Here is a 23,583-nt window from a genome sequence, read left to right as displayed (position 1 = left end):
ACTGTTGTGGAGAAGTTTAAAGCCGGATTTTGATACAAAAAGATTTCCCAAGCTTTAAACATCCCAAGGAGCACTGTGCAAGCGATCATTTTGAAATGGAAGGAGTATCAGACCACTGCAAATCTACCAAGACCTGGCCGTCCCTCTAAACTTTCAGCTCAGACAAGGAGAAGACTGATCAGAGATGCAGCCAAGAGGCCCATGATCACTCTGGATGAACTGCAGAGAACTACAGCTGAGGTGGGAGAGTCTGTCCATAGGACAACAATCAGTCGTACACTGCACAAATCTGGCCTTTATGGAAGAGTGGCAAGAAGAAAGCCATTCCTCAAAGATATCCATAAAAAGTCTCGTCTAAAGTTTGCCACAAGCCACCTGGGAGACACACCAAACATGTGGAAGAAGGTGCTCTGGTCAGATGAAACCAAAATCCAACTTTTTCCCCACAATGCAAAACGATATGTTTGGCGTAAAAACAACACAGCTCATCACCCTCAACACACCATCCCCACTGTCACACATGGTGGTGGCAGCATCATGGTTTGGGCCTGCTTTTCTTCAGCAGGGACAGGGAAGATGGTTAAAATTGAGGGGAAGATGGATGCAGCCAAATACAGGACCATTCTGGATGAAAACCTGTTGGAGTCTGCAAAAGACCTGAAACTGGGACGGAGATTTATCTTCCAACAAGACAATGATCCCAAACATACAGCAAAATCTACAAAGGAATGGTTCACAAATAAACATATCCAGGTGTTAGAATGGCCAAGTAAAAGTCCAGACCTGAATCCAATCGAGAATCTGTGGAAAGAGCTGAAAACTGCTGTTCACAAACGCTCTCCATCCAACCTCACTGAGCTCCAGCTGTTTTGCAAGGAAGAATGGGCAAGAATTTCAGTCTCTCGATGTGCAAAACTGATAGAGACATACCCCAAGCGACTTGCAGCTGTAATCGCAGCAAAAGGTGGCTCTACAAAGTATTAACGCAAGGGGGCCGAATCATTTTGCACGCCCCACTTTTCATTTTTTTGTTAGTTAAAAAAGTTTCAAAAATCCAATAGATTTCGTTCCACTTCACAATTGTGTCCCATTTGTTGGTGATTCTTCACAAAAAATAAAAATTTTATATCTTTATGTTTGAAGCCTGAAATGTGGCAAAAGGTTGAAAAGTTCAAGGGGGCCGAATACTTTCGCAAGGCACTGTATGTATATATATATATACACATATATATATATATATATATATATATATATATATATATATATATATATATACCGTATTTATCGGCATATAACATGTGCCGGCGTATAACACGCACCCCAAGTTTAGGAGGGAATTTTGTGGAAAAAACTTTTAGGAGGGAAATTTAAGGAAAAAAACTTACATGTAAATGCCCATCAATGCAGCCTTATCAGTGTCCATCTGAAGCCTCGTCAGCGTCATTTGCAGCCTTGTCATTGCAACCTGTCCTCATTGCAGCCTTGTCATTGCAGCCTTAGTGCATTGTCCGCTTATTTTTTTTTTAAAATGGCACCACCGAGATGTCCTGTGAATCTCGGCGGCGCCCGGAAGTTTTTGGCGGCTGTCCGAGAGCGTCCGAAAGCCGCAAGCCCAAAAAATCGGAAATCGCAGAGTATCGGTGTATAACACGCACCCGCGATTTCCCCCTGATTTTAAGGGGAAAAAAGTGCGTGTTATACGCCGATAAATATGGTACATAAATATGACAGGGGGACATGGTTACAGTGTTGGGGGGTCTGAACGCGGTATAAGGAAGTTAAAAATCTTCCTTTCATCCTCAGATCCCCCAGGGATTCCCTCTTCACCTCTGAGCTGGTGAATCGGGGGGGGGGGTGAATTCTGACACAGTTCGCCAGTGAAGCGCTGAGATCGTAACTTCATAAACTGCCCGTTTCTGTGTCAGTCAATGAGGATTCTCCATGTGTGGAGATCATCGGCGGGAGAACATGTTCAAACACTTCTCCCCCCCCTGATTATCTCTGGTTCATAAACTGTGTATGGACTGTGATCAGCGGCGATCCTCTGGATCACTGCTAATCACTGCTTCATAAACGGACACCACAATCTCAACAATGGTCATTGGTGGTCTTCTGGAACCTATAGAAATGGTGAAATTTGACAGATCAGGTGACAATAATCTCATTATTTATTTTTTTATCACCGTCATCTCCTGTGGCACTGTACTGTATATAGTAATAAAGTGAAGGAGAGCAGTGCAGGCGATACAATATAAAAATACTACAGTAACCAGAAACAATAAGGAAATTTGGCTCTGTGTGAGATGGTGTTTGGATATTAATAAGAAAGCGCATGAAAGGGGCCAAATTGTAAAAGTTTCTTCAGTTCGAATTTTTTTTCTGAATTCTCTAAGTAAAGCAGCCAGTGAAGCAACTATAGCAGTGTTGGCCCTTCCATACGAGGCACATGGGTGCCACCCCCCCCCCCCCATCCATGCATCCAGCCCCCCCCAGGTTGTCTGTATGGGGCCCCCTGTCTGGTTGTCTGTATGGGGCCCCGTGCCAGGCGCTTGGATTCCAATCTGAGTTTATTTTCATTTAATCTCCTTCTAAGATGCATCAACCTGCTTTTACATTTCCATTGACCTCTATGATTGAAAAGACACCCAAGAGGGTCTTGGACTTTGATATGAGTCTATACAAAGTAGTGAGAGGGCAAAATCGTTGGCTAAGGTTGGGCTGCTCACGACAGACAAGGCCACCCTCCAGTGGGTACCCCACCAGGTTACCAGAAAAATGTGCATACATGAAAAAAGCACCAGATAAAAAGAAAAGTCCAAATTCATTTATTGGTATTGTTCTAATAGACAGCCAACACTTTTCGGGGGTCAAAGGAACTCTCTCTATATCGGGGCTTTGGTTAAAAATGAGAACCTTGCATGAACTCAAAATAAGGCTTTCCTGTCTGGAAGAATCACTGGTCAGGAGTATTTGCATGAGCAATCAAGATAAGATAAGAAATTCTCGATTGCTCATGCTGGATACTGCTGGCCAGTAAATCTTTCAATCCAGCAATTAGTTTCCCTCACAAATCCACACAGGGAACACTTACTTTAAATCCATTCAAGGTTCTGTCCTGGCTTTCTTTTAGCACAATACTAAAAAATGAATTTAGACTTTTTTTTTTTGGTCTGGTGCTCCTACCATGTATGCACTTTTGAGATGGAGGCCTTCTGAGGCGAACAAAAGCTCAACAACATAGGCCCTAGCTCTCTATATTTGTAAATATACAGTCAAATTTGCAAAGTCTTAGCCCTTGTACACACGGTTGGACATTCCGACGGAAAATGTCCGATCGGATCGCGTTGTCGGATAATCCGACCGTGTGTGGGCTCCATCGGACTGTTTCCGTCTGAATATCCGACGGACCAAGTTTTCCAGCTGGGCTATAAAATTTTCCTGACAACATGATCCGATCGGACTTTGTCCGATCGTTTGTAGAGAATTCCGATCGGACAAAGTGCCACGCATGCTCAGATCAAATTCCTACACCAAAGCTATTGGCTACTAGCCTGAACATCAGGGGCGGACTGACAACTCATGGGGCCCCTTGGCAATAGGATATTATGGGGCCCCCAGGCAATCAGAGATTATGGGGCCACACAGTATACACAAACGCACACACGCAGTATACAATCACACAGTATACACAGACATGTTTCTATTGGCTGAGAAGGTACTGGAGAGGTGGGGCAGCTATAATCTCAGGATTTTTAGAGCAAAAGGATGTCGGTGAGGGACATCTCAGAGACAGATGTAAAAAAAAAAACACAGATTTTTACATACTTTCCCTAGTTTTACTGAGGCTGGCAACCCTGATGGGGCCCCCTAGTGGCATGGGGCCCTCGGGCAGTGCCCGAGTGGCCCAATGGTCAGTCCGCCCCTGCTGAACGTAGTCCCGTCATCACGAAATAACGTCATCACGTTCTGAACGATCGGATTTTCTGATAACTTTGTCCGACCGTGTGTATACAACAGTTTCGGACAAAATCAGTTGGACAAAATCCATCTGACAAAATCTGACGGATTTGGTTGTCGGAATGTCCGACCGTGTGTACAAGGGCTAACAATACCATCTGACCATATTTGAACAAATACCAATCCTATATGGCTTTGCCCTATTTTTTTTGGTAAGTTATAAAAAAAAAAATAATAAAAAAAGAGCCTGTCCTACCAACATAAGAACAGGCGGGAAGTGCAGTACGTATACGTTTTGTGTTATCATACTTTTCCAGGGACCAGTGAGCTATAGAGAAACATTATTTTGGGTAGGCATAAAATATCTGTTTAAATATAGGAAAAGAGGTTGTTGTGGTCATCAATAATCTTTGACTTATTAATGTCTCATCACAGAATCACCACATGTGCCTTTCCACGCTACTCAAGTACAGCCCGAAGGCCTTGCATCGTATACGAAACTTGATCCGAGGTCGGGAGGCTTACGTTGTTGGACGAGTCCCCCATGTTGACGACTTGACTGTGGCTGACACTCTTGGTGTCCCTATCCTGGGCACCGAACCTGAGGTGGCACATCTTTATAGCACCAAATCTGGAAGCAAGCGCATCTTCGCAAGTGCTGACATCCCCATTCCTCCTGGACAACATGATATTTATACTGAGGAACAGGTCAGAGGCCTTGACAGCCATTTGCTGATACAAATAAATTTACGTATGGTCAATGCCATCTGCTTTCTATAATGTTCAAGTCTAGTATGGGTAAGAACATTGAATGTGTTAAAGCGGGAGTCCGCCGTTTTTTTTTTTTTTTTTTAAAAGCCAGCAGCTACAAATACTGCAGCTGCTGACTTTTAAAATAATGACACTTACCCGCCTAGCGCGCCCGCGATGTTGGCACCCGAAGCCGATCTCTCAATCGTCTCTCGGATGCTGCCGCCGCCATCTTGGGTATGGGAATCAGGAAGTGGAGCCTTGCGGCTTCATTTCCCGGTTCCCTATTGCGCATGCGCGAGTCGCGCTGCGCAATAAGGATGGTCGGCAGCGGGGGACCTTCGGAAAGGGGCGCAGATTCTGCGGAAAGGGGCGTACCTTCTGCAGAATCTACGCCGGAAGTGGGTGCAGATACCTGTACTGTACAGGTACCTGCACCCCCCTCCCCCCTGAAAGGTGCCAATTGTGGCGCCAGAGGGGGGGAGGGTTCCAATGAGCGGAAGGTCCACTTTAGGGTGGACCTCCGCTTTAGCACAAGTTTTACCTTGTGTCTTTTTCTTGTGTCCACAGTGTTAAAGAAGGAAACCAAAGTCAGAGGTTCAGGTTTCTCCCATGTACTTTCTTTCATACAGTACGTACGTGTGTGTTCCAGAGGCGTAACTAGAAGCTTCCGGGCACCGGTGCAAAAATCTATGAAGGGACCCCCTTACTGCTCTAGTCTCATGACCCTTTCCATTAGTCCCTTGGGGCCCTTGCCACTGGTCCTGGGGCCCTTGCCACTGGTCCTGGGGCCCTTGCCATTGGTCCCAGGTCTCTTCCAACTAGTTCCAGAGCCCTTTCCATCGGTCCTGGGGCCCTTTTCACCCTTCCTGAAGCCTTTTCCATCCTTCCCAGGGGGGCCCTTTCCTCTGGGCCCTTCCCTTCAAGCCTCTTACCACTGATCCCAGGGCCCTTTACTCTCATCGTGGGACCCTTTCACATATTCTGCATCAGGCTCCCTTCCTGCCACCTTGGCTCCCCCCCCCCCACGGTGGCGGAACGCCAGTGCCTGGTTGTAAGTACGACCTTAAGCCCTTGTACACACGGTCAGAATTTCCGGTGGAAAATGTCCGATCAGACCGTGTTGTCGGATAATCCGACCGTGTGTGGGCTCCATCGGACTGTTTCCGTCTGAATATCCGACGGACAAAGTTTTAGAGCTGGGCTATAAAACTTTCTGACAGCATGATCCGATCGGACTTTGTCCGATTGTGTGTAGAGAATTCCGATCGGACAAAGTGCCACGCATGCTCAGATCAAATTCCTAGACCAAAGCTATTGGCTACTAGCCTGAACGTAGTCTCGTCGTAACGAAATAATGTCGTCACGTTACGTACGATCATATTTTCCGACAACTTTGTCCGACCGTGTGTATACAACACAAGTTTCGGACAAAATCCATCGGACAAAATCCGACGCATTTTGTTGTCGAAATGTCCGACCCGTGTGTACAAGGGCTAAGACACTGGTAGTTCCGCCACTAGTGCATTCATAAGAGGTTAGGGAATTGTCAGGGCCCCATGCTCTAGTGCACTACCCTTCAGCGTGTGCTAAACACACTTCGAGCAGAGAGGTGGATACTTTTGAGCCAATAAGAATATAGTAATTTCATAGTTTAGCAGCTTTATCTCTTTGGAGGATAGTCACTACTTTTTTCTCTGGGAGAAACTATTCTGAATACTTTCATTTTTTTTCTTTTGCTATGGAACTTTATATTATCATGCCATGGCCAATACTGAAGAAGGTCCTTTCTAATGTGGTTGTAGACAGAGGGTGGGGTTTGTAAAAAAAAATTAATAAAAAAAGGGTGGAGCCATGATGAAAGTATGTGCAGCTATAATAAATTTAATTTTACATACATGCCCATTAGTAAGATAGTCTTGTATAGAATTGGTGATATGTGTCACATAATCGAGCCTGATCTCCGTCTACAGTTCCTAGGTGCTCTGGGCCAACTCATAACCGCCAACCTGCTGGTGACTCGCTGGTTGTTTAAAGAGGACAATGAATCCGGCAGCAACGGGACTGCGTTTTGTGACATTGGGGTCCACCTGCCGTGCTACAGCTGGGCCCGGCGAGAGAGCGCGAAGTACGACCCCGACACCTGGAAACAGAAATGGGCGCAGGTGAGTCCGCAAAGACGGGTAATATTGCACACACACACACACACAAGGTTCAACACAGATGGGGTTAACAGACCCGCACCGCCTGTAACAGCAGCCTGGAGCTTCAGGATCCTGCGCACCGGCAATGCTTTAATGTCCTGTTATTCCCCGACCTGTTCTGTTCCTTAATGAGGACAATGTAAGAGTATCGTCGGCGGTGGCGGCGGCGGCGGCACAGCCGGTGAGCGCTGGCAGGTTATTAAAACATTACAGCATCTTGATGAAAGACTTTCCTGCAGGCTAAGAACGACAGAACAAGACTCCATTCCGCCGCAATGATTAGAAATGAGTGTATGTCTCTGAGCGCTAAATTATGTTAATAGTTACAAATTGAGGTATTTGCATAACAGTTTATGATACATAATGACAAGTTCCCCTTTTCTCTGTGTGTGTCACATCACCGAGACCTGTGCCTGCGTTACAAGGATGAAGTAGATTGATGTTTGAGGAACGTGCCGCTGTTATCTCAGCCGGGGCTGTGCGGCACGCGCTCTAATCTCCCGCTTAAAGAGGACTTTTTTTAGCCCAAAAAAAAAAACGCAGGCAGACATACTCTGGGATGAACCGGTGTTCTGGCGTATAGAGTCCGGGCATCACATAGTGTCCACTCCGTACTGCGCATGCGCAGTACGGAGCAGACGAAGCTTCGGAAAATCTCCGAAGCTGAACGGCGCCTGCGCCGTGAGTGGAGGTGGTAGCCCCACCATCCAAGCGGACATAGGGTTGTGAATTTTAGAGGGCCCCTCGCGGGCGAGCTTTGCTCGCCACACTTCGGGCTCGGCCTCGCTGCGCTCGGCTCTTTTTTATTCTAACTCTATGTCCACTTGGATAGTGGGGATAGACCCTGGACTCACGGCGCAGGCGCCGTTCATCCTCGGCAATTTTCGGAATCTGTGTCCCTGTGTACTGCGCCTGCGCAGTACGCAGGGGACACTATCTGATGGAGGACGCTATTTGACAAGACACCGGTATTCATGGAACTGCGGTCCGTCTATTTTACAAAGAATTATCGAGACCGCGTGGCATTAGGAACGTTCTACTAGATGCCCACAGCATCCGCTCAAGCCTACATGTGAGTACGGAAAAAGGGGGTACTCCTCACAGTTACATAGATAGTCTGGTTGAAGAAAGACACAAGTCCATCTCTTTTAACCACTTCAGCCCCGGAAGATTTGGCTGCTGAATGACCGGGCCATTTTTGTTGCGATTCGGCGCTGCGTCGCTTTAACTGACAATTGCGCGGTCGTGCGACGTGGCACCCAAACAAAATTGACGTTCTTTTTTCCCCCACAAATAGAGCTTTCTTTTGGTGGTATTTGATCACCTCTGCGGTTTTTATTTTTTGCGCTATAAACAAAAAAAAGAGCGACAATTTTGAAAAAAAAAAAACACAATATTTTGTACTTTTTGCTATAGTAAATATCCCATGCAACACCTGTCGTGGTTATAGGACTATCTCGATACCCAGTAATTGGAAACAGGTAAAATAAAAATACAATAAAGTTTATTAGAAATATATATAAAAGTTTTTTTTTAATTTACAACAAACCAAAGGTTGCCGTAACATGATTACATAATTAGTTTAGATTTGTACAATGGTCTACACCCCATCTGGTAGGAGTGAGGGAACTGATGCAGATGCAGACGATATCCTCTACTAGTTTCGCGACAAAGTCGCTTCTTCAGGAGGTGTCAAAAAAGCATCTAGCATCGCTTTTTGACACCTCCTGAAGAAGCGACTCTACTAGTTTCTTCACCTCCTGAAGAAGCGACTCTACTTGTTTCGCGACAGGAGGTGTCAACGATATCCAAAGTTGCTTCTTCAGGAGGTGTCAAAAAGCATCTAACAATGCTAGTCGCTTCTTCAGGAGGTGTCAAAAAGCATCTAGCGATGCCTCCTGACACCTCCTGAAGAAGCGACTTTGTCGCGAAACTAGTAGAGGATATTGTCTGCATCTGCATCAGTTCCCTCACTCCCACCAGATGGGGTGTAGACTATTGTATAAATCAAAACTAATTATGTAATAATGTTACGGCAACCTTTGGTTTGTTGTAAATGAAAAAAATCTTTTTATATATTTTTCTAATAAACTTTATTGTATTTTTATTTTACTTGTTTCCAATTACTGGGTATCGAGATAGTCCTATAACCACGACAGGTGTTGCATGGTATTCGGAGTAGTCCATGTTAACCCACTCTTTTCCATTAATGTAATCAGGATGATGATGATACCAACCCCTACCCTAATTTTTTATATTATCTGAGGCAATATACTTTATATAATAAATATCCCACATTTTTTTTTTTTTTTTTTTTTTTAAAGCAAATTTTTTTCTCAGCTCAGGCCGATATAGTTACATAGTAGGTGAGGTTGAAAAAAGACACAAGTCCATCAAGTCCAACCTATGTGTGTGATTATATGTCAGTATTACATTGTATATCCCTGTATGTTGCAGTCGTTCAGGTGCTTATCTAATAGTTTTTTGAAACAATCGATGCTCCCCGCTGAGACCGCCGCCTGTGGAAGGGAATTCCACATCCTGGCCGCTCTTACAGTAAAGAACCCTCTGCGTAGTTTAAGGTTAAACCTCTTTTCTTCTAATTTTAATGAGTGGCCACGAGTCTTGTTAAACTCCCTTTTCAATGTATGTATTCGTCTACATATTTGCGTTTTTTTATCATTTATAAACAAAAAAAGCGACGATCTTGAAAAAATATATATATATTTTTTACATTTCACTATAGTAAAGCGGTTGTATGGTGATTTTTGGGACTTTTACCTACAGAAAGGCCTATAATAAGGCTTACCTGTAGGTAAAAAAAAAAATATCTCCTAAACCTGTACGGTTTAGGAGATAATCCCCTTGCAATGCGCCGCTGACTGCAGCGGCGCATGCGCACAGGGGATTCTCGGCTGAAAGCCCGGCAGACGCTGGACCCTGCCGGGAAGAAATCTCCCGCACGCATGCGCGGGAGTGACAATATCGCGGCTCCAGCCACTCACAACGCTGGAGCCGCGATACCCGGAAGAAACGCCGAAGGAACATGTCAGCTCCCTCGGCGTGTATCGGGCGAGATGTCGGGGCCTCGTTCTAAGGTAAGTATTTCATAATGAGCTAGTATGCAGTGCATACTAGCTCATTATGCCTTTTCCTTTGCAGGTGGGAAAAAACAAACAAACACATCAGCGGGTTTACAACCGCTTTAAATATCGAAAAAATAATAATTCCAGTTTAGGCCGATATGTATTCTTCTACGTATTTTTGGTAAAAAACAAACAAAAAAAAACGCAATAAGCGTATATTGATTGGTTTGTGCAAAAGTTATAGCGTCTACAAAATAGGGGATAGATTTATATCATTTTTATTATTATTATTTTTTTACAGCGGACACTTTTGACACATTTTTGGGACCACTGGCATTTATACAGCGATCAGTGCTATAAAAATGCACCGATTACTGTAAAAATGTCACTGGCAGGCAAGGGGTTAACACTAGGGGGAGATTGAGGGGTTAACTGTGTTCCCTAGTGTGTGTTTCTAACTGTAGGTGGAGGGGACTGACCTAGAGGAAATGACAGATCGATCGTGGTTCCTAGCCATTAGGAACTCACGATCTGCATCTCCTCTCAGAACAGGGATTTGTGTGTTTACACACACACACACACATCCCTATTCTGCCTCTCGTGCTTGTGATCGCTCGTGGCCGGTGGTCATCGCGACCGTTGGCCAAGACCATCGGTGCCCCTGCAATGCAGGGGGCGTGGGTGTGCGCCTGCTATCCCGATCCCGCGAGCTGCCGTATAGCTACGACGGGTCACAGGGTCGTGCCGACCTGCCGCAGTATAATGAAGGCGGCTGATCGGCAAGCGGTTAAATTGGTAGTAGACCGCTGGTAAAAACAAAAATGCAAGAGAATGGCATAATGTGTTAGTAAGCATCACATACTAGCATATTATGAAATACATACCTTAGAATGAACCCACCCCCCCCCCCCCCCGCAGCGTTGCCTGTTTACCCCTGTTCCCCCCCCCCGGCCTTTCTTCCGGGTTTTGTGGGCTCCGGCGCTGTGAGTGGCTGGAGCCACAATGACATCACTCCCGTGCATGTGAGCGGGAGCCCTCAGTTCCAGCAATAAGTTCTGAAATTCCAGCACGATACGCCGGACCTTCAGAGTGCATGCGTGGCTGCATGCAGGGTAAATATCTCCTGAACAGTGTACGTTTAGGAGATATTCTTTTTACGTACAGGTAAGCCTTATTATAGGCCTTGTTATAGGCTTACCTGTAGGTAAGAATTTACAAAGTGGGGTATACAACCGCTTTAACCAACAAAAAAAGTAGAAAACCCCCATATATACAATCCTATACCCACAGCTGATACAGAGGAAGGCAACAAACTCCTAAGAAGCATGATCCAATGTGCTTGGGGGAATAATTCCTTCTTGATGCCCTTAAGGCAATCAGATATTCCCTGGATCAACTACATCTGGTGTTATTACATATAAATCTTAATATCCAGTTATATTTTGTGCATTAAGGAGTCCATCCAGCTATTTTTTTTAAAACAATTTACAGAGCTGTCCAGAACTAGTTCTTGAAGAGCCTATTCCACATTTTCACACCTCTTAGGCCGCGTACACACGCGCGGACTGTTTGCCCAACCTTGTTCGTCAAACAGTTTCGGCAAACAGTCCGCTCAAAATTTGCATGAGCGGACTTGCCCACACACGAGCGGACTGTTTCAACGAACTGTTTGCCAAACAGTCCGCTCAACTTTTGAAATGAACGGACTCGCCCACGTAAGGCGGAGGCAAATCCGCCCATTTCGAGCGCGTGTACAGGTAGGCGGGGCCCGCGAAGGAGACGTCGCGGGCTCCGCCGCCTGGAATGGGCTTAAAGGGGAACCCCAACGCCGAAAAAAATCGGCGTGGGGGTTCCCCCAAAGTCCACACCAGACCCTTGTCCGAGCACGCTACCCGGCCGGCCAGGAAAGGGGGGCGAGCGAGCGCGCCCCCCCTCCTGAGCCGTACCAGGCCGCGTGCCCTCAACATGGGGGGGTGCCTTGGGGAAGGGGGGGCCGCGCGGCCCCCCCACCCCAAAGCACCTTGTCCCCATGTTGATGAGGACAAGGGCCTCTTCCCGACAACCCTGGCCGTTGGTTGTCGGGGTCTGCGGGCGGGGGGCTTATCGGAATCCGGGAGCCCCCTTTAAGAAGGGGGCCCCCGGATACCGGCCCCCCACCCTATGTGAATGAGTATGGGGTACAATGTACCCCTACCCATTCACCTGTGAAATAAAGTACAAAAAAAAACACAACACAGGGAAAAAATATTTTATTGCACAGCTCCGGGGGTCTTCCGTCTTCGGGGGTCTTCTCGCCGGACTCCTCCGCTATCTGTGTGTAGCTCTTTTACTAGCGGAGGAGTCCGGCTTTCTTCCTCCCCGCCGCCGGCCTCTTCTCCCGACTTCGGGGGTCTTGTCCCCCTCTTCGGTTCTTCTGCCGGGCCACCGCGCCTTCTTGTAGCTCTTTTGCAGGCGGTGGCCCGGTCTTCTGTCGCCGCTGCCTTCCGTTCTTCTGTCGCCGCCTTCGGTTCTTCTGCCGGGCCACCGCGCCTTCTTGTAGCTCTTTTACAGGCGGTGGCCCGGTCTTCTGTCGCCGCTGTCGTCGCCGCCGCCGCCGCCGCCTTCCGTTCTTGTTCTTCTTCTTGTTGTTCTTCTTCTTCTCCTGGAGATGTTGACTCGACGAGCTCTCCGGCCGGAATGCCAGAGCCGCGCTGTGCGGTCACTTATATAGTGACAATGGGGCGGTGTCACATGGTATATGTCACATGGGTTGGTCACATGGGTTGATGTCACATGGGGACTATGACATCGTAAGGGGGCGGGGTCACCATGTGACCAACCCATGTGACATATACCATGTGACACCGCCCCATTGTCACTATATAAGTGACCGCACAGCGCGGCTCTGGCATTCCGGCCGGAGAGCTCGTCGAGTCAACATCTCCAGGAGAAGAAGAAGAAGAACAAGAAGAAGAACAAGAACGGAAGGCGGCGGCGGCGGCGGCGACGACAGCGGCGACAGAAGACCGGGCCACCGCCTGTAAAAGAGCTACAAGAAGGCGCGGTGGCCCGGCAGAAGAACCGAAGGCGGCGACAGAAGAACGGAAGGCAGCGGCGACAGAAGACCGGGCCACCGCCTGCAAAAGAGCTACAAGAAGGCGCGGTGGCCCGGCAGAAGAACCGAAGAGGGGGACAAGACCCCCGAAGTCGGGAGAAGAGGCCGGCGGCGGGGAGGAAGAAAGCCGGACTCCTCCGCTAGTAAAAGAGCTACACACAGATAGCGGAGGAGTCCGGCGAGAAGACCCCCGAAGACGGAAGACCCCCGGAGCTGTGCAATAAAATATTTTTTCCCTGTGTTGTGTTTTTTTTTGTACTTTATTTCACAGGTGAATGGGTAGGGGTACATTGTACCCCATACTCATTCACATAGGGTGGGGGGCCGGTATCCGGGGGCCCCCTTCTTAAAGGGGGCTCCCGGATTCCGATAAGCCCCCCGCCCGCAGACCCCGACAACCAACGGCCAGGGTTGTCGGGAAGAGGCCCTTGTCCTCATCAACATGGGAACAAGGTGCTTTGGGGTGGGGGGGCCGCGCGGCCCCCCCTTCCCCAAGGCACCCCCCCATGTTGAGGGCACGCGGCCTGGTACGGCTCAGGAGGGGGGGCGCGCTCGCTCGCCCCCCTTTCCTGGCCGGCCGGGTAGCGTGCTCGGACAAGGGTCTGGTGTGGACTTTGGGGGGACCCCCACGCCGATTTTTTTCGGCATTGGGGTTCCCCTTTAAGCCCATTCCAGGCGGCGGAGCCCGCGACGTCTCCTTCGCGGGCCCCGCCTACCTGTACACGCGCTCGAAATGGGCGGACTTTCCGAGCGGGAACAGTCCGCTCATTTCGAAAGTACAGCGGACAGGCCCACACACGGGCGGACTGTTCGCTCAAACACAGTTTCAGCGGACAGTTTTTCGGAATTTCCGAAAGACTTTGTCCGTCCAACTGTCCGCTGAAACTGTCCGCTGAAAGCCCACACACGAGCGGACTGTCCGCCCAAACACTGTTCAGCGGACAAGGTTGGGCGAACAGTCCGCCCGTGTGTACGCGGCCTTAGCCCTTGTACACACGGTTGGACATTCCGACAACCAAATCCGTCGGGTTTTGTCCGACGGATTTTGTCCGAAACTGTTGTATACACACGGTCGGACAAAGTTGTCGGAAAATCCGATCGTTCAGAACGTGATGCCGTTATTTTAGTTACGACGGGACTATGTTCAGGCTAGTAGCCAATAGCTTTGGTGTAGGAATTTGATCTGAGCATGCGTGGCACTTTGTCCGATCGGAATTCTTTACACATGATCGGACAAGGTCCGATCGGATCATGTTGTCGCAAAATTTTACTGACAAGTTGGAAAACTTGGTCCATCGGATACTCAGATGGAAATAGTTCGATGAAGACCACACACAGTCGGATTATCCGACAAAACGGTCCGATAGGACACATTCCGTCGGAATCTCCGACCGTGTGTACAAGGGCTTACTGGGAAGAAGCCTTTCTGTATGTGGAGCTTAACTCTCTTTTCTTATAGACGTCCCCCTTGTCCTCTGTTATGACCTTAAAGTCAATGATTCAGCACCAAGGTCACTATACAGTTCAACTATGTATTTATACATGATGATCATATCCCCCCTTATGTATTTATACATGATGATCATATCCCCCCTTATGTATTTATACATGATGATCATATCCCCCCTTATGTATTTATACATGGAGATCATATCCCCCCTTATGTATTTATACATGGAGATCATATCCCCCCTTACGTATTTATACATGGAGATCATATCCCCCCTTATGTATTTATACAAGGTGGTCATATCCCCCTTATATATTTATACATGGTGATCAGATCCCCCCTTATGTATTTATACATGGTGATCATATCCCCCCCTTATGTATTTATACATGGAGATAATATCCCCCCTTATGTATTTATACATGGAGATCATATCCCCCCTTATGTATTTATACTTGGAGATCATATCCCCCCTTATGTATTTATACATGGAGATCATATCCCCCTTATGTATTTATACATGGAGACCATATCCCCCCTTATGTATTTATACATAGAGATCATATCCCCTGATATATCTATACATGGTGATCATATCCCCCCTTATGTATTTATACAAGGTGATCATATCCCCCTTATGTATTTATACATGGTGATCAGATCCCCCCTTATGTATTTATACATGGAGACCATATCCCCCTTATGTATTTATACATGGAGATCATATCCCCTCTTATGTATTTATACATGGAGATCATATCCCCTCTTATGTATTTATACATGGAGATCATATCCCCTTAATGTATTTATACATGGATATCATATCCCCCTTACATATTTATACATGGAGATCATATCCCCCCTTATGTATTTATACAAGGTGATCATATCCCCCCTTATATATTTATACATGGTGATCATATCCCCCCTTATGTATTTATACATAGAGATCATATCCCCCTTATATATTTATACATGGTGATCATATCCCCCCTTATGTATTTATACAAGGTGATCATATCCCCCTTATATATTTATACATGGTGATCAGATCCCCTCTTATGTATTTATACAAGGTGATCATATCCCCCTTTGTATATTTATACATGGAGATCATATCCCCCCTTATGTATTTATACATGGTGATCATATCCCCCCTTATGTATTTATACATGGATATCATATCCTCCCTTATGTATTTATACATGGAGATCATATCCTCCCCTTATGTATTTATACATGGAGATCATATCCCCCCCTTATGTATCTATACATGGAGATCATATCCCCCTTATGTATTTATACATGGAAATCATATCCCCCCCCTTATGTATTTATACATGGAGATCATATCCCCCCCTTATGTATTTATACATGGAGATCATATCCCCCCTTATGTATTTATACATGGAGATCATATCCCCCTTATGTATTTATACATGGAGATTATATCCCCCCTTATGTATTTATGCATGGATATCATATCCCCCCTTACGTATTTATACATGGAGATCATATCCCCCCTTATGTATTATACAAGGTGACCATATCCCCCCTTATGTATTTATACATGGAGATCATATCCCCCCTTATGTATTATACATGGTGATCATATCCCCCTTATGTATTTATACATGGAGATCATATCCCCCCCTTATGTATTTATACATGGAGATCATATCCCCCCTTATGTATTTATGCATGGAGATAATATCCCCCCTTATGTATTTATACTGATTACTGTATAAATGTCACTGGCAGGGAAGGGGTTAACACTAGGGGGCGATCAATGGGGTTAAATGTGTTCCCTCAGTGTGTGTTCTAATTGTGGGGGGGATGGGACTGACTGGGGGAGGAGACAGATCGCTGTTCCTAATTACTAGGAACAAACGCTCACTCTCTACTCCCATGACAGAACAGATATCTGTCTGTTTACATTGACAGATCTCCGTTCTGTCTCTGTCAGGAGCGATTGCGGGTGCCCAGCGGACATCGCCCCTATATCCCTTTAAGCGGCTACCGTACACCTATGGCGATTCGCGCAGGAGAACCAACCTGCGGTTGTGTTTTCAGTTTGTGGTATTTAGATACAGTTTAATTCGCCTGAAAAGTGGGCTCAGATAAGCAGTTACCAAATAGATGGTATCTGTGATATACTGCTTGGAACAGTGGGCAGGTCGAGCGTTAATAAATGCGGCAAAAGCCCTGATGAAGGAGGAGTGTGTTTGCCCCCTGAAATGCGTTGGATTTTTTCCTGCTATGAATACATTTTATCAATAAATTACCTTGGACTCTTAGACATTTGTTTGGAGCTTTCATTGGACTGTATGACCAGTATGTGGATTCCTAACTCTGTTTTTTTTTCCCTGTGTTTAGAAGGGAAGTCCCTGTGTCACGGTCAGGGGTCAGGCTCGGAGACCAGTAGCTATAGCAGTAGAGATACCCCAACCGACCAGCTGGATAAGTAAACAAGCAGGTCACCCTGGCAAGTAATGTTGGCTCACCCGAGGTGCGGGGGTCTAAACACCAATCCGGTATTCACCGATAACTGACAGAGGTAGAGGATTTCTGGAGCACAAAGGGTCAGTGGCCCAGCTTGCACAATGATATATACAGCCATGGCCAAATGTTTTGGGAATGACACAAATATAAATTTTCACAAAGTCCGCTGCCTCAGTTTTTATGATGGCAATTTGCATCTAGTTTCATAGTTTCATAGTTAGTAAGGTTGAATAAAGACACCAGTCCATCCTGAGTGAGTGTCTACAATTTTCCCTGTATATTGCACACTCACATCAGTCCCTACCCTCAAGGAGCCCACAATCCAAGGTCCCCATTCATATACTAGGGCCAATTTTGGACAGAAGCCAATTAACCTACCTGCATGTCTTTGGATTGTGGGAGGAAACTGGAGTACCCGGAGGAAACCCACATAGGCACAGGGAGAACAAGCAAACTCCAGGCAGGTAGTGTCGTGGTTGGGATTCGAACCAGTGACCCTTTTTACTGCTAGGTGAGAGTGCTAACCACTACACCACTGTGCCGCCCTGTGTCTACTCCAGAATCTTCTGAAGAGTGATCAGATGAATTGCAAAGTTCCTCTTTGCCATGAAAATGAACTTGAGGCCAAAAAAACTTCTCCACTGAATTTGTGAAGAAGGCTTCAAGGCGCCCAAGAAAGTCCAGCAAGCGCCAGGACCGTCTCCTACAGATGATTGAGCTGCGGGATCAGGGGGGGGGCACCACCAGTGCAAAGCTCGCTCAGGAATGGCAGCAGGCAGGTGCGAGGACATCGGCACGCACAGTGAGGAGAAGACTTTTGGAGGATGGTTTGGTGTCAAGAAGGGTAGCAAAGAAGCCACTTCTCTCCAGGAAAAACATCAGGGACCGACTGATATTCTGCAAAAGGTCCAGGGATTGGACTGCTGAGGACTGGGGGAAAGTCATTTTCTCTGATGAATCCCCTTTCTGATTGTTTGGGGCATCTGGAAAAAACCTTGACCACAGAAGAAAAGATGAGCCCTACCATCAGTCCTGTGTCATGCCAACAGTAAAGCATCCTGAGACCATTCATGTGTGGGGTCTCTTCTCAGCCAAGGCAGTGGGCTCACTCACAATTTTTCCTAAGAAAAGCACCGTGAATAAAGAATGGTACAAAAACATCCTCCGAGAGGAACTTCTCCCAACCATCCAAGAACAGTTTGGTGAGGAACAATGCCTTTTCCAGCATGATGGAGCACCTTGTCATAGGGCAAAAGTGATAACTAAGTGGCTTGGGGAACAAAACATTGAAATTTTAGGTCCATGGCCAGGAAACTCCCCAGATCTTAATCCCACTGAGAACTTGTGGTCAATTCTCAAGAGGCGGGTGAACAATAAAAACCCCACAAATTCTGACAAACTCCAAGCATTGATTATGCAAGAATGGGGGGGGGGGGGGGGGGTCCATCAGTCAGGATGTGGCCCAGAAGTTGATTGACAGCATTACAAGGGGAACTGCAGAGAAGGGTCAACACTGCAAATATTGATTCTTTGCATAAACTTAACATAATTATCAATAAAAGCCTTTGACGCCCATGGAATGCTTGTAATTATACTTCAGGATACCATAGTAACATCTGACAAAAAAGATATAAAAACACTGAAGCAGCAGACTTTTTGAAAATTAATATTTGTGTCATTCTCAAAACATTTGACCACAGCTGTACACTCTAAAGAACAATGTCCAAAAAAAGTCCAAGAAAGTCCATTACAGCTAATGAGCACCGGCGGCAGCCATCCTCAGAGTTGGCCAGCTTCTGTTTGTAGAGATAAAAAGGAGAAAAGGAAGCGCTACCTAAGTGCAGTATTATGATAAATAATTTATTAGCTAATGGGTAAAAACACTCACAAGATGTAAAGTATCGCTCATCATTAGTAGTACAAGCAATACGCCGCTCATCCCTATCCTGTGAAAACCACCACCGCAATCCAAAGGCTGTGGTTGGAAGTGTTGTAGCATGGACGCCCTGTGTACACCAGGAAGCCAGGCCTATAGAAGGAGCAGTAGCTCCGAGCGCGCAGCCTGTTCTCTGTCTGGCCCCTCCCTCTGGTGACATCACATTAGCCTGTGCGCTCCATGCTGGTTGAGGAGGACTTTCTTGGGTGCACAGGGCATCCATGCCCCAACACTTCCAACCACAGCCTTTGGATTGTGGTGGCGGTTTTCACAGGATACGGATGAGCGGCAGATTGCTTGTACTACAGATGATGAGCAATACTTGACTCTACATCTGGGGTCTCCAAACTTTTCAAAGAGCCACTTTATTGTCCTTCAGACTTTAGGAGGGCCGGATTGTGGCCTGTGGGGTTATGTCACGGGCCCGGCATCAGTGAGAATAAATATGGCCTCAGGGTTGGTGGTCAATAGGAGGAGGAGTATCCCCCCTATTAGTAGGGGGAATAGTATCCCATCATTGGTGGAAGATATAGTGCCCCATTGCTGGTGTCAGTGGGAGGAATAGTGCCCCAAGGGCCGGATAAAGGATAGCAAAGGGCCATATCTAGCCCTCAGGCCGCAGTTTGGAGACACCTGCTCTTCATCATGTGAATGTTTTTAACCATTTTCTAATACATTTTTTATCATAATACTGTACTTAGGTTGTGCTTCCTTTTCTCCTAATTATAACCGGTATTCACCAGAGCTCCTGATGGAGGAGATTGGTTTTGCTGTGTGTTAGTACCAGAACGTGGTCCTCAGGATCGTCCCACCAGGAGGTGAGAAAGCCGGGGTCCAGTAACAGATATAACAGGTAGGGATCAAGCATAAATTTAGTCAGTAAACAAGCCAAAGGTCGGTAACAAGTGGTTGCAGGTTGGGATCAAGTGAAAACGTAAAAGGAGCAAGCCAAAGGTTGGTAACGAGTGGTAGCGGAGTTAAGGACAGCAGTAAGTATGCAAAGGAGCAAGATATCGGCTAGAGAGAGCACAATTATCCGCCCAACAGGAAGTGCAAAGGCATGGCTTAAATAGGAAGCTCATGGGAGGAGCAAAGAGTATAAGGTTTACCAGAAACAAGAGACAAGGCAAGGTTGTTCTAAGACAGGGGTCTCCTCTGCTGCATCCTGCAATGGCTCTTCTTGCTGAGCTGAGATGTTGGACAGTTCCTTGTCTGATCTCTTAGAACAGGGGCCTCCAAACTGCGGCCCTAGGGGCGCTAGCCTTTATCCGGCCCTTGGGGCACTATTCCTCCCGCTGACACCAACAATGGGGCACTATATCTTCCCCCAATACCAATGATGGGATACTATTCCTCCTACTAATAGGGGCACTACTCCTCCTTCTATTGACCACCAACCCTGAGGCCATATTTATTTTCACTGATGCTGGGCCCAATTTTCTGCCTCTGCTGGCCACAATCCAGCCCTCCTAAAGTCTAAAGGACAATAAACTGTCCCTTTGAAAAGTTTGGAGTCCCCAGTTCTAAGAGATCAGACAAGGAACTGTCCAACATCTCAGGTGGCTCAGCAGACGTAGCAGAGGTCGTGGGTTCAGATCCCGGTCCTGACGCCCCGTTTGGTTGCTCACTGCCCAGTGTGCCCAGCGACCCTTCAAAAATCTGATACCTGTGTGCCCTGTAAGCTCTTGTGTTAGGATTGTGTTAATGGCAATACTATCAATTCTTGCTCTCGGATTTAGTTACTCATTAAGCAAAGCACAGAGTAGAGATTATGCGCCCGGGTGGATATACGTACAGTAAAACGCCCCGAGGTATAAACGTCATGATTCACCGAACAAACGAAACGCTATCATCTCTTTCAGCTTTAACAGGACACTTTTAATTTGAAGACTGAAAACGATTGTCTTCTTAATTATAGACTGTTAACCATATCGATTGTTTGTCAAGTACGGCCCCTTGTTTTGTTTATAGAAATCCATTAATGGGATTTTTCGTTGATTCTAATTGCTTTTGTAGCACATTTACAAGGCTGGAGCTGAACATATTAGGATCAGTTTATGCAGAGTGTATGTCCTTATAGAAGAGCACACCAACTTATATCTAATTAAATTGACACTAAACAATATCCCTGTTCTCCAAAAATCATCCATACACATCTACTACTTAATGACCCTGTAATCAATTCTTTCTGAAATTGCTTACGGTGTTGATCTGCCTTGTTATGTCCTTTTGTAAGCTCTTGAACCTCTCCCTTTTCCCCCCCTCTTGCATTTGTTTTGAACGGTCGAGCAGTACACATTAGTTGCCGTTATGAGCACTGGTCTATATACAAATCCCATAGTCCAACTCGGGAGCAAGCGAGAGAGGGTGGCTACTTTCCTACACATAGTGGGACCATGGAGAAAGAACAGGGCTGTCTTTAATATTGATTGGACCCCGGGCAAAATAAATTTTGGGGGCCCCCTCCCATGTAATTTCACTCTCCACCTGCTCTGAGACATACAATAAATAGAAGCTGGACTTAAAATCAGTTTACTGTATCAGGTCAGGCAGCAATTGTGATTGGTTGCCAGAGGTTACAGCATATCATTACTGCTTACTGACTGGTTGCTAGAGGTTACAGCACACATTACGGCTCACTGATTAGTTGCTAGAGGTTACAGCAGATGATTTCTACTTGTTAATTAGTTGCTAGAGATTACTGTACAGTAATACTGCACACTGATTGCTAGAGATTACAGGACATCATCTTCTCGCTGTAGGGAAGCATGATATACATATGAATGCCACCTTTATTTACATATCAATGCAGATGGCCACAGCTATTTGCTTAGTAATGCCGCTGCTATTTACATATGAATGCCAGCTATTTACATGTAAACACAGGGTCTGCAGGTGAGTCATCTGTACACAACCACAGGGCTAAAACTTCAAGGGACAAGGAAATTTAAACTGGGATAGTTGGCAAGTATGAGGCAGCTGCTTTGGGCCCCACAACAATGACAGGGCCCAGGGCAGCTGCCCCTTTTGCCCTGCCTTAAAGACGGCCCTGAGAAAGAAAGTAGCCACCCTCAAATGCCGCATATACACGATAAGACTTTCCGGCAGACTTGGTCCGGCGGAACCGGAATCCGTCGGACAAGTCGATCGCGTGTGGGCTCCAGTGGAGTTTTTTTTTTCCTAAAAGTCAGACGGACCTAGAGATAAAACATGTTTCAAGTCTATCCGACGGACTCGAGTCCAACGGACTAAAAATCGGGAAAACCGTTCGTCTGTGTGCTGGTCCGACGGGACTAAAAATTGGGAAAACCGTTCGTCTGTGTGCTGGTCCGACAGACTAAAAATTGGGAAAACCGTTCGTCTGTGTGCTGGTCCGAATGGACCAGATACGACGCAAGGGCAGCTATTGGCTACTGGCTATTGAACTTCCTTGTTTAGTCCCGTCTTGCGTCATCACGTTGAAAACGAACGGACTCTCACATGGACTTAGTCCAGTCGTGTGTGGCCAAGTCCGTTTCGTTCAGAAAGTCCGTCGGACCTCCGCCGAAAGTCCGTCGAGAAGACCGTCGGGTCTAGTCCGTCGAAAAGTCCGGTTGTGTGTACGCGGCATAACAGGAAGTCAGATCACAGCAGCAAAAAAAAAAGGAATTTGGAGATTTGGAGGAGGCTGAGAGCAATAGAAGAAACTGTTCTGAGTGATACTAAACCCGCAACAGTAAAATCGGTCTGTATACGCAGTAAAGCATGCTTCTTATACTCACTGTGGAAACTAAGGGGTTAATCCCCCCCCCCCCTCCCGCCACCATCTGGTGCTTCTCTGGGCTCTCCCGTGCCATCAGGGGCCCGGAGAAAGATACGGCCGGCGCCGGATGAGGACAAAAGAGATTTCCGGTGACCACATGGTCACCAGTCATCTCTATGACCGTCTGAGGCCCGGGCGCGACATTATGACATCACGCCCAGGTACCCGTAAATAAACTAAGCCGCAATCACGGCTGGTCAGCGTGAGATCGGTGAATTTTTTTTTCTCAATCTCATGCTTTCCAGCCTGGAGGAGAGATGTGGGGTCTTATTGACCCCACATCTCTCCATAAAGAGGACCCGTCACAATAGGTTCCTATTACAAGGGATGTTCACATTCCTTGTAATAGGAATAAAAGTGCTTTTGTGAATTAAATAAAATAAAAAAGTGTAAAAATAAAAAAAATTAAGTAAAATAAAAAAAGTAAAATGCCCCTGTCCCCGGTAGCTCGCGCTCAGAAGCGAACGCACACGTAAGTCCCGCCCACATATGTAAACGCCGCTCAAATCACACATGTGAGGTATCGCCGTGTGTGTTAGAGTGTGTGCAACAATTCTAGCACTAGACCTCCTCTGTAACTCTAAACTGGTAACCTGCAAAAAATTTGAAAGTGTCGCCTATAGAGATTATTAAGTAATAAAGTTTGGCGCCATTCCATGATTGTGCGCAATTTTACCACATGACATGTTAGGTATCTATTTACTCTGCATAATATCATCTTTCACATTATACAAAAAAATTGGGCTTACTTTACGTTTTGTTATTTTTTAATTCATGAAACCGTTTTTTTTTTTTCCAAAAA

At 46.4% G+C, this 23,583-nt stretch overlaps 1 protein-coding gene across 1 annotated transcript in view; it reads left to right on the top strand.

The window, feature by feature from the left end:
- IQCH (IQ motif containing H) overlaps window positions 1-23,583 on the top strand; it is a 284,802-nt gene that overhangs the window by 179,056 nt on the left and 82,163 nt on the right. Inside the window, exons 13-14 of the mRNA XM_077469103.1 lie at window positions 4,393-4,665; window positions 6,681-6,872. Of these exons, the coding sequence (XP_077325229.1) occupies window positions 4,393-4,665; window positions 6,681-6,872 (465 nt within the window). The remainder of the gene's footprint in view (window positions 1-4,392; window positions 4,666-6,680; window positions 6,873-23,583) is intronic.

This window comes from Lithobates pipiens, unplaced genomic scaffold, assembly GCF_037356315.1.
Source record: "Lithobates pipiens isolate NorthernLeopardFrog02 unplaced genomic scaffold, aLitPip1_a1.2 Scaffold_8, whole genome shotgun sequence".
Classification (NCBI taxonomy): Eukaryota; Metazoa; Chordata; class Amphibia; order Anura; family Ranidae; genus Lithobates; species Lithobates pipiens.
This window is presented reverse-complemented; position numbering and strand designations above follow the sequence as displayed.